The sequence below is a fragment of the Vombatus ursinus genome, unplaced genomic scaffold, assembly GCF_900497805.2.
Source record: "Vombatus ursinus unplaced genomic scaffold, bare-nosed wombat genome assembly UNPS02014830.1, whole genome shotgun sequence".
NCBI classification, from domain to species: domain Eukaryota; kingdom Metazoa; phylum Chordata; class Mammalia; order Diprotodontia; family Vombatidae; genus Vombatus; species Vombatus ursinus.
The window spans coordinates 2,925,671-2,937,338 of record NW_020954608.1 but is presented as its reverse complement, the minus strand read 5'-3'; the positions used below and the strand labels follow the sequence as shown (position 1 = coordinate 2,937,338).

The window sequence follows — 11,668 nt, the reverse complement described above, 5'->3', positions numbered from 1 at the left end:
TTTACTCAAAACAAAAACCCACCCACTAACACACAACATAAAAATTAATTTTTGCTACTAATATAATTTTAAGAAAATGCTGGTCATAAAAATGGGCTCTAGAAATACAAGTTTATCATAGTATCATGTACATAATAAGAATAACTAAAAAAGCTATTGAACAATGATCCAAGCAATTCAAGGAGGAAGGTTTTTGACCTAAAGGGAAAAAAAAAAACACCCCAACATTTTTTTGAAAGAATGATTGCACATAAATGATTAAAACATAACTCATGACTCTATGCATAGGAGATAGAACCCGCACTGTTATTTATCAAATATTTACACTGCACACCTTTTAAAATTGGCTGCAGAAATACTTTTATGGTTTTAGAAAGGCACAAAATTTGAGGAAACAAATGAAACCAAATTCATTTTCTATTGAATGAGTACATCCAAATTATCTATTTCTTTTTGGTAGATGTGAAAAATGATTCAATTTCATGCCTCTTACTACAAATAATTCTTTTCTAAATATGTGGTATGACCAAAGTAATGAGACTGTGGCTAATGAAAGCCTTTCCACACACTTTCTACCACACAAATGTGAAAATCAGTTTCATTACTTTATACTTATACCATGTAAAATGCCAAATAGTAGAAAAACCATTTCATTTTTCCTAAAACTCCCAATCTGGCTACTGGCGTCATGTGCAGAGCTCATTGGCATTTAGGATAGCAACTTCAGAGAAGCTTTCACAAATTCAAAGCTAATTGGCTTCAACATGGTCATTTTCATTTTTCCTTTGGTGGGAGTAGGTCTCAAAATGCAATCTTTATTAACTTTTTAGCATTTACACACAGCTCAAGCCACATTTTCCCCCAAAATTACTTCTTGGACCCATTTTTCCTCCAAAACAATCCCTGTCCTATCAGAAATGGTTAAAAAGGAACATGTATTAAAAATAATTTAAAAGTTTTGTAGTCTGAAACATTTTTTTTCCAAATTTTCCTTTTCACGACTATTTTCTTAATATTATTACATAGTGAGAAAACAGGCTATAATTAGTTATACCCCTCTCTAAATTAAAAAAAAAATTAACGGGCTAATGAAGCCTCTACTAGGAAATTTGAAAAAAGGAGATTTTATTAATTTTTGGAGCTATAGGCTTTTTTTTGGCTTTTAATGCCTACAAAGTTTAAATTCTTGCCTTTCAGATTACATTAATTCACTAAATTATTAGCAAAATAAATTAATTTATGGGTTATATGTTAACATACATTATATGTTATATGTTAACATACATACAAATGCTGGTCTAATTCACTGTTACATATGTTATATAAATCAGAACTGGTGGACTGAAGCAATGCATTATGGACAGTGGGATGCACTTATCCATGACCCTTTAGCAACTTATTAGTAACTAAATCCTCAATTTTCAGCAGATAGAAAGAGGTAGACATAAGGTAACGATTCAATTCTCTGTCAAATTGGAAAAGTGGCTTAATTCTGAGGAGCTACAGTAACTTAAATAGAGAATTGCTAATAAACCCCCAAATTTAATCCTATTTATTTCTCAAAGACAGAAATCTAAAATCTGAGAAATTGTGAGTAAGAGTGGGGAGTGAACCATCCCTCAGGGAGTACACTAATCACAAATTATTGTTTAAATACAGAAAACATTGTTATGGTTAAAAATTTCTTACTTTCTTACATTCTGACAAAACTGTTAATATTAAATACTTTTACATAATGTATCATGTGTATAACAATAGAAAACTTACCAGCCTAAGCTAGACAATGTTAATTTTCTTACTGGGTGAAAAGTAACAAATTTTATGGAAGAACATGAGCACTGATGAGCCAGAATATCCCTTTTTTGCTTAATATATTCTGACTTAAGTTAGACATCTCCTTCAAAGAAGAGGCTGAGTTTGTTTGGAAAGTGAGTGCATTTGCCACTTTGCATCATTAAGAAAATGTTAAATGACCCTGAGATAAGACTATAAAATTGCCCAGTCTTTTGATTCAGGTCCTACCAACAATGCATGCAAAAGTAATTTCTATTTATCCTGTAGCCTGTTGTTGTACCTAAATGGATTACAGCTAAAATGACTAATTTTGGATTCTATTTCGTCTTAATGGTCACAGCAAAGGCAACTCAAGGCACTGGCCTGCATGCTTTGCATATCTGTACCTTAAAATTCATCCTAGGAAGGATCTTTTCTATTTTCAATGGGCCTGGAGGCCTTCCAATGGTCTCACCTCAGTCTATAATACTATTCAGAGTAAGAAATTTTTTTATAGTCAGTTTTTTTTCATAATAGTAACCAAGCAAGTCTGCTTTACATGCTACAGTTTCTTCCTAGAAAATAAGGCATTTTTGTTCTTTGACAATTATTTCAGGGCAGTCTTGTTTTGTTTCTTTTCTAATACAAATGAACATGCAACCTTTCTTCAAACTGCATGGTCACACTTAGTAGATCTTATAATTTACAAAGACTTTTGGTTACAAATGTTATTCACCAAACACACACTTTTTTAGTTCAAAATAATACAGTTCCCAACCCCTTGCATATACTGCAATTGCTTAAGAAACAGTGCAACTATAAAGTGGCAAGATATCTTCCACACACAAAAAATAGTATATAAAAAGTGGCAAGTTAGTCATGTTTGATAGTAAAAGACTCTTAGTCATAGTCCATCTTTGGTTCTTAATTAGGACTTGACAAGTTTGAAGCCTTGTCCTGTGTCCAGCACAGCAGGAAGAAACCACCTCATTTTTAATCTTTTCAAGCACCTAAAACAAGCTTTGCAGATCCAGAAAAGGTTTAGGCCACACAACCAGTTTGCCAAATGCACCAGAGGGTAGGTAACACGAGGAAAATATAACATCCAGTGCTTGGCAACATCACTTCCTGTTGGCAAATGCAGAGTGTAATCACTCCATCGTTTTGATACACCATACACTGCTTTAACGGCACGCCCCTTTTCAGTCCAGCTGATGTTGCTGTTCGCATTACAGTTGTATTCCACCCAGTCTCTTGTAAAGTCACCAAGCTGTGCAGGGTCAGCTTCTTCAAGGTCCACCACTTTGGTCATCTCAGCTCCCTGCACTGCAATATATTGATCATTAACTTTTCTCACTTCTTTAACCCATGGTATTGAGTTCTCACTATCGAGTACAATAATAAGTCGGGAACAGAAAGAACCATTCTTTTCTCTCCACCATTCCAAAAGTGTGTCAAGCCGTAATGTGTCTCCACCTACAAAAAAAGAAAATTCAATAGTAAGACTTGTATCTGAAGAAATCTGGATTAAGGAAACAGGGTGAGATTTTAGGGAAGGTCTGTAAAAAGATTAATATTTACCAAAGCTTCTCTGATGCTGCCTCTTTCCCCTCCACCTACAATATGGGGTAGGCCCAGGCTCCTCTTTCCATAGGGATTAGAGTTCTCTAAAAGGAGACAAATCTGTCCCAGGGATTTAATTGGTTCCAGTTCCCCCACCACGGCTCCCTGGTCACCTATAGGCATAAAAAGTCCCAGCTACAGTAGCTGAGGTGCCTCTAACGGGGTGGTTTTCTGAAGATCATGAAAGTAACAATGTTCCTCACCACATTTCCTATGCTGATGACCAGAAGCATTTTCACATGGAGACCATGACGCATGCAGAGAAACTAAGTGCCACTATATGCTGCTGGGCAAAGGAAAACTCCTTTGGTTAACTGTTCAGTGATTTGTAGGTGCTGCATTTCATCCCTGAATAGAACCTGAAGAGGGCTGGTGTTAAAGCTGCCTCCCACAAGGTCACACAATTAATTAGTGGCAAAGCTGGAATTAGAGCCCAGTGCCTTTTCAACTATATCATGTTGCTAGTCATTTTATTTAAACTTCAGATTGGTAAACTCTAAATTCTTGGAATTAAACATGCAATGTAAAACTAAAGACTTCCTTTACAGGAGACATTTTAAAAACCAGATTTTAGACCAGTAAAAAAAAAAATAGTTATCCTATTTGCATTAAAAGTAGATTTGCTGAGATAGTCAAGAAACTTACTTTATAAATTTGAATATGGCTTATTTATTTTAAAAAGATGATGTTAATGAGAAAAATGATTATTTTCTTCTTATATTAATAACCAATTTTATATACAGGACCCCAAGATCCTCATTTTTGCTTTCTTATTCAAAGCCCAGTCTCTCAAGGACATTTCTGACCTTGCCCAAAAAATTCACCCCACCCAGATCATCTTATCTGGGTGGAATTCTTACCATAACCCACACGGTTCAAGCAGGACTGGGTGGAGAATAGATTCTTTTGTATAGATTAGTGGAGGTGGAATGATCTGAGAGTGCTGACATGATCAAAGTCAGGTCCCCCAGCCCCTCATTAGAAAAGGCCCACCTCTCCTTATAATATTCATTCTTTTATTAATTATTAACCAATCAGTGTTGATTTTTACCCTCAGAGACACCGCCTTTTCCAAAGGTATTTAAATATTCAACCACCTCCATGCAGGGTCTTTGATTATGAGAGAGAGAGACCACTGACCTCTATTATTTGCTAGTCTAATTAATAAGCTGATTATTAACTACCCAGAAACTCTGTCTCTGGGGCTTTTCATTTGCATTATTTAATGCAAATTTAATAAAATCAACCATTGTATTTAACTAATAAATTACCTTCATTTGTCCTGATTTTTGGTGGGTAAGGACTAAAGGTCTTAATTTTACTATAGATACTATGAATTGTTTTAATTTTTAAAGCTGTTCTAGCCCAGAAAAATAGCAGATAACTACACAAATGTACCAAGAAGGACATCTAAAGCTGCCCAAATACGTGGGCAGTCCACAAGCCCTCCTGAAGACAAGAGCCAGATTAAAATTCAATTGGGAAATATTTAACAAAATAAATAAAAATATAACACAACAGAGATAATGTTAATATCTGGTTTTCTAAGTCAATATGTGGTCTGCAGGGATCCTTAAGTACAGTTTAGTGCCTTGGTTTCTATTTGAGTTGGACACCACTGGTGTAAGATATTTAAATTTCAGAGTTTGCTATGTAGTTTCACAATTATCCTTCATTTAACCTGGTATGTTGGCACTTTGTGTGACACTAAAACTCAGGAAACCACTGGTTTGATTTTTTTCCTAATTTCGCCATTCTTCCTTCCAGGTAGCTAGATGCTGGTAGAGCAAAGTCATAAAATATATTGATTTATCATACTATGCCAATAGTGCTTACTCAAGTGGGCCCAACACCGTTGCTTAAAAAATGCTTCAATTCACTCTTCACTATCATATCCAAAGCAACTATTTCAAATATTTTTCTCTTTCAAGTCCCATGCCCCATACAACAGATGATCACAGATGATGCACCTGCATTTTCAATGAAAAGATTATAACATCCAATAAGAAATTCCCCTTTGTTCAACTCATCTCCCTTCAGACTTCAAAACTTTTTGATATTTTTACCCACTATCGTTTGTCCTTACAAATGAGATGTCCCTACTCCTTGCCAAAGTGAATTCACTAACTTTTTCCTTAATGCAATTCCTTACCATTTTTTTGAGCAACTTGTTCCATCAATCAAGCAATCCAAACTCAAGAAGGTAAATTTGATCTCACAAGTATGAGAAATTTGGTGGGATGAGATCCATGATCAGAATGTGTCTCAAGGTAGTAAGAGAAAATGGGAAGAGAGGGAGATAGCATTGTATTTTAAGAAGGTATACATGAATGTGAGAAAATCCAGGAACTAGAGGAGAGATGCACAGTGAATAGCATTTGGGTAAAGATTAGTGGAGAGAAACAAGAATGATGTTGTTACCACATTTTACTTCAGTCAGCCTAGAAAGAGTAAAGAGACTGAGTACAGGAAACATTTAAAGCATGGCAAAGAGGCATCATGTAGTAAGTGATGAGAGACTTCAACTATACAACATCTGCTGGTGCTTTCCCTCTGCCAAAGCAGAGCAGTGACCATCTTATCTTTGCTTAATTATAACTTAGAGGAACTAATAAGAAGAAATTCTGTTCTGGGTCTGAGTTCCACTAATAGGAAGGAACTGGCTGCTGCTAGAGTGGAGAAGATGGGATCCTTTGGGGGATGGGACCACTCCTGCCTAGAGTTTGTGATACATGAAGGCAGAAAAGCCACAGGTATTATCTGATATGCATTCTAAATTTTTGGAGAAGCAGTGACAAGTAGAATGTAGATTGAAATTCTACAGATGAAGCCAGTCTAAGAGGGACAGGAAACTTGGGAATCAAATTGGAAAACATAAAAAGAAACAACTCATCACCTAAAAATAATTAAGATTTTAAAAGAATGTGTAGAGAAGAAGGGGCAGTATATGGTACAGCACAGTAGGTACAGAGTCAGCCTCAGAGTCAGAAAGACCTGGATCTATATTTGGCCTTTGACACAAAACTCTCAATAGAAAGAAAACAGAGATGTTTAATTTTTATTATAGCAAAGCTTTTGGTAAAGTATCTCATCCTGTCCTTGTGGAGAAAATGGAAAGATGTAGAGTAGGTAATATTAAAAATAAATGGATTCAGAAATGACTGGATGGCTGGACTCAGAGTATCTGTTAATGGTGCACTGTCCCCATGACAACAAGTCTCCAGTGAAGTACGTAAGGGATTCCTACTTGGTCTCTGCTGTTTAATATTTTTATCAATAACTTGAATCAAGATAATAGATGGCATGCTTATCAAATTTGCAAATGATTAAGCTGGGAGGGATAGATAACATTCTGAATGATCAAGACAGAATCTAATAATAATCTTGAAAGGCTAGAAAACTGTGCTGAATTTTGTAAGATGAAATTTAACAGGGATAAATGTAAAGTTTTACACTTGGGTCCAAGAAATCATAAGTACAGGATGCGGGAGCTACAAACCAGTTTAAATGAAAAAGATCTAGGTGTCTGATATGAGTTACAAGTGTAATAAGGCTGACAGAAAGGCTGATTTGATCTTAGGTTATATTAAGAGACATAGCTTCCTTGAATAGGAATATAATAATAGTCAAGCTGTATTCTTCCCTGGTCAGACTATATCTGCTAGTCAGTCAGTCAACAAATAGTGCTAGGCATTGTGCTATATGCTGGGAATACCAAGAAAGGCAAAAATATACACTGTCTCTGCCCTCAAGGAGCTCAAATTCTAATATGGAAGACAACATGTAAACAACTATTTATATATATAAATGACATAGAGAGTGTAGATGAAAGGTAATCTTTAATATTGTGTTCAGTCCTGGGCGCCACATTTTAGGAAGAACATTTAACAAACTGAAGAATGTATGGAGGAAAGCAGTTAGGAAGGTGATGGATATGCTATATGGGGGCTGGTTGAAGAAAACTGGGACACTGGGCCTGGAGAAGAGAAGGCTCAGGAAAGACAGGCTTGATGTCTTCAAGTATTTCACGTGGAAAAGGGCTTAGCCTTTGCTACTCCTCTAGCCTCAGAGGCAGAACTAAGGAAGAAGGTATTTTTAGTTTTCAGTTGATTCCAGGAAAAGTTTCCTAATAATAAGAGCTATCTCAAAATGAATGGGTTGCCTTGGGTGAAAAGTTGGTTCCCCCTCACTGAAGGTCTGCAAGCTATGGCAGGATGTCCCCTTACTGGATATGTTGCAGTGGGAATTTTTTTTCTGGTGGGTTGAATTAGGTGGCTCCTGAGACTCCTTCCAACTCCAAAATTCTGTGACCTGTTTCTTACATATTTTTAAACCTTCCTCCTTTCCATAAAAACACTGAGGACTCAAGAATTCTAAAGAATCCATCCCAAGATAAAGGCTTTCCTCATGTTCCAGTTGTGTGTACTGAGTTGTTAACTTCATTCAAGTACTAGTTTTAGGTCTCACTGAATCATGGGAGGTGACCCAGGGTTCTAAAAGGCAACGCCAGTGGAGCATAAGCTTTGACAGTTCCAACCGAACTGGAAGGATTTTAATTTTTTGTTTTTTTTTTTTTGGGTGAGGCAATCGGGGTGAGGTGACTTTCCCAGGGTCACACAGCTAGTAAGTGTTATGTGTCTGAGGCTGGATTTGAACTCGGGTTCTTCTGACTCCAAGGCCGGTGCTCTATCCACTGCGCCACCTAGCTGCCCCACTGGAAAGGTTTTGAGTAAAAATCTGTTTTCATCTGTTGTTGGATGACGAGCCTCACTAAATAAATTTAAAAAGATTCATTATGAGGTTGACCACAGGATGATGAATGTTTTGGTCTCAGCCATTCTCAAAAGGCCACCTGCTATGTTACAGTGGAGTTGTGGTCTGTGGGACCAAGCTCCCGTATCAGCAGTTAAGGTCCCCAAAGTACAGAAATATTATAAATTTATACTTTCAGGTCCATACTGTAGCAACTAAAATAATTATCTTAAAAAGCATTTAATTTAGGGCAGCTAGGTGACACAGTGGATAGAGCTCCAGCCTTGGACTCAGGAGGACTTGAGTTCAAAACTGGCCTCAGACACTTGACACTTACTAGCTGTGTGACCCTAGGCAAGTCACTTAACCCCAACTGCCTCACCAAAAAAAAAAAAAAAAAAGAAAAAAGAAAAAAGAAAAGAAAAAGGAAAAAAAAACATTTAATTTCATCTTCGCAGACTCTCACTAATATTAATATATTTTAAGATCGCTCTTGAGTAACCAACATTTTATATGGGTTTGCAGCAAATCTACTGATGCCATACCTACTGTCCTCTTTTTTTTTCACTCAACAGCTCTATTCTTTATCACTTCTCTAATAACTACTTCTTAGAGCTCAATGATTTAATTTAGCTATTCTAAAATACTTTTTAGTTTTTTACTCTCTTGAATCTCACTATAAACTTTCTTAACCTACGTTAATAATAGTAATTTCATAACAAAATCTACTATTAAATATTAACTATACAGTTATTTTATTGGAATGGAGAAAGTGTACCATTTACAGACAGAATACTCCCTCCTCCACAAGAAAAGATATATTAAATAGGTGCAACCAGATCAACATTCTCCATAACTAAAAATACCTGGGCTTAAACGTATATTATTAACAGGTTTAAAAGTAAGAAAATATGTTTTTATCACTTTTATCTCCCTCAAACAATAATTTAGACAAAGAAACATTTTAAACTCTCATAATTCATTTGATGGGGTTTACCCAGATGATCATGAAGGTGGCCTTCAATTTCAAAATTATTGAGATTCTATATATACAGAAACGTGTTTCTTATTTTATATTTTCAGTTGCCTAACACCATCAGAAAATCATATCATTTTATAGCTAGGAGGGACATTACAGGTTAAGTCCAAGCCCTCATATTATAGCTGAACTGAGGCCTCCCAAAAGGTTAGCTCATTTATCTAGATTTAGGGATAGTGCCAGGACTAGAATCCAAGATTCCTTATTTGTGCAAGTCAATATTCTTTCAACTCTGCCATCCTGCCTGAATTAAGACTGAAGACTTTTTTCACTGAGTTCTTTGAAATAAAGAATAAAATGACAAAATGAACTAAAAATCTCTGTTCTTAGACAAAGACTTTGAAATACTTTATTTGTAGAAATTAGCTTGTATTGAAAGAAAATTAAATCACGGAGTCTAAAATAGTAAGATTCCTTCCCCTCAAACTGCTACATAATATAATTCTCTTTTTAATTCAGAAGACTTTTCTCTAAAAGCAATTAAAGTTATCCATAGTAAATGGATCCAGAATTCTGGGATTTCATATGACCAAGTATAGGCATGTTCGGTGTTTGGACATAAGTAAGAGGAATTTACAAGTCTGGACTGACAGAAACATTTCCAACATTTAAAAAGTCTAAAAGTGGATTACCTGCCAGAGCCCATTCTCCTGTACCATGAGTATGACCACTGTAATACAAAATGTAAGTGTCATGTCTGGGTCCATCTGTAGTCCGAAGTTCAAGGAAAGCTTTGAGCTTGGAATGTAGAGTATCCAAAGAAAATCCACTCGTGGAATAGTCACAGCCAAACGTTTCAATCATGTGGTAAGCAAAAAATCGCTGAATGGCATTGAGCATGCCAGTAGACCTCAAGTTCAGCTCCTGAACATGATCTGGTGGAAGAAGTGTTGGCTGACCATCAGAACTATAGGAAAAAAACAAAAACAAACAGAAGGATAAATTAAGTTGGAAGGATGCTAAAGATCATCTAGGCCAGAAGTTCTTAAGCATTTTTGTGTCATGGAACCTTTGGCAGTTTGGTAAGGTCTGTGGGTCCCTTCTAAAAATAATATTTTTAAATGCATAAAATAAAATGCCTAGTAAACCAATTATATTAAAATGTAGTTATAAAAAAAATTTAAGCCCAAGTTCATAAGCCCCATGTTAAGAATCCTTGATCTAAGCCAGGGGTGGGGAACCTGCAGCCTCAAGTAGCCCTCTAGGTCCTCAAGTATGGCCCTTTGACTGAATCCAAACTTCACAGAACAAATCCCCTTAACAAAAGGTTTTGTTCTGTAAAATCTGGACTCTGTCAAAAAGGCCGGCTGGTTCCTCACCTCTGATCTAAGCCAACTGCTTCACACAAATGTATTAATTCCAAAATTATCTCCTCCTTGCCACTCCTAAAACTATCTAAGTATCAGGACAGATAAGAAAATTCCAAACAAAAACCAAGAAATTTTTTTTTTATGTTACCAATATAATTCAATATTTTTAAAATGCCAATGTGAAAGACACTAGGGATATGAAGATGAAATAATGGCAGCCACTGCTTTAAACTGGGGAAATCAAAATATGAGTTCCAAAATGCCTCTACAACAACAGACTATCCAGGAAGAAACACTGCTCTCACCAGTACCTCATTTACAATTACTGGCCAAAAAAATTCGTTAACAATATTTCTTAGAAAAAGATTTTGATACATATTTTGCGGTAAAATCTATTTTAAAAATGAGTGGGGTCAATAAAGAAAAAAGATATAAATTTTTTGAGTTAAAATCTCAAAATAAAAATTAATGAACACTTCAATTATCTACTTAATTTTCACATTTAAAATAGGTCTTCATAAAGTATTATTAACTTTAAACTTAAACTTTGGATTAAAGGGAGGGATATATTTGGAAATGAAGATGATACAAAAGATATTGACATTTTTTAAAAAGAACGTTGATTTCAAAGTTCTGAAGAAGGTGCAAGCCATATTTCCAAATCTAGAAACAAGTTCAAGAAAATATCACTGTTAAAGAAAAGCATAACTTAGTAAGCAATAAATGAAGCCAATACAGGCATTCTATCCTAACAGATAATAGGTGAATGAGTGGTTGATAAAATTAGTGTGCTTGAAGCTCCTAAAGGTAAAATAAGCTGTGATTTATTTAATCAAAAACTCTAAAACTCAATTTAGACCACCAGTCTTCATAACTAAATTAAAAAGACTAGGCTATATCTTAAGATTTCAAAAAAATAATGATGAATTTACTTGAATCTAGACCTCACACTCATCAACTGGCACAACTGACAAAAAAAAGAAAAATGACAAATGTTGGAGAGGCCATGGGAAAACAGGCACAGTGATGTACTACTGGTGGAGCTGTGGACTGATAATTTCACTCAGGAAATCAATTTAAAACTGATGAAAAAGTTAACAAACCCCTACTAGGTCAATGCCCCAAAGAGATAAAATAAAAAGGGAAAGGTTCTATATGTTCAAAAATATTT

General features: G+C 35.5%; 1 protein-coding gene across 2 annotated transcripts in view; it reads right to left on the bottom strand.

Moving 5' to 3' along the window:
* Nucleotides 1-209: 209 nt before the first annotated feature.
* Nucleotides 210-11,668, bottom strand: part of TMEM168 (transmembrane protein 168) — a 53,336-nt gene continuing 41,877 nt past the window's right edge. For both annotated transcript variants that reach the window (XM_027838741.1, XM_027838742.1), the window contains exons 4-5: nucleotides 9,820-10,094; nucleotides 210-3,249 (exon numbers count right to left, since the gene is read on the bottom strand). In XM_027838741.1, coding sequence (XP_027694542.1) covers nucleotides 2,702-3,249; nucleotides 9,820-10,094 — 823 coding nt within the window. In that variant the 3' untranslated portion in view covers nucleotides 210-2,701. The remainder of the gene's footprint in view (nucleotides 3,250-9,819; nucleotides 10,095-11,668) is intronic.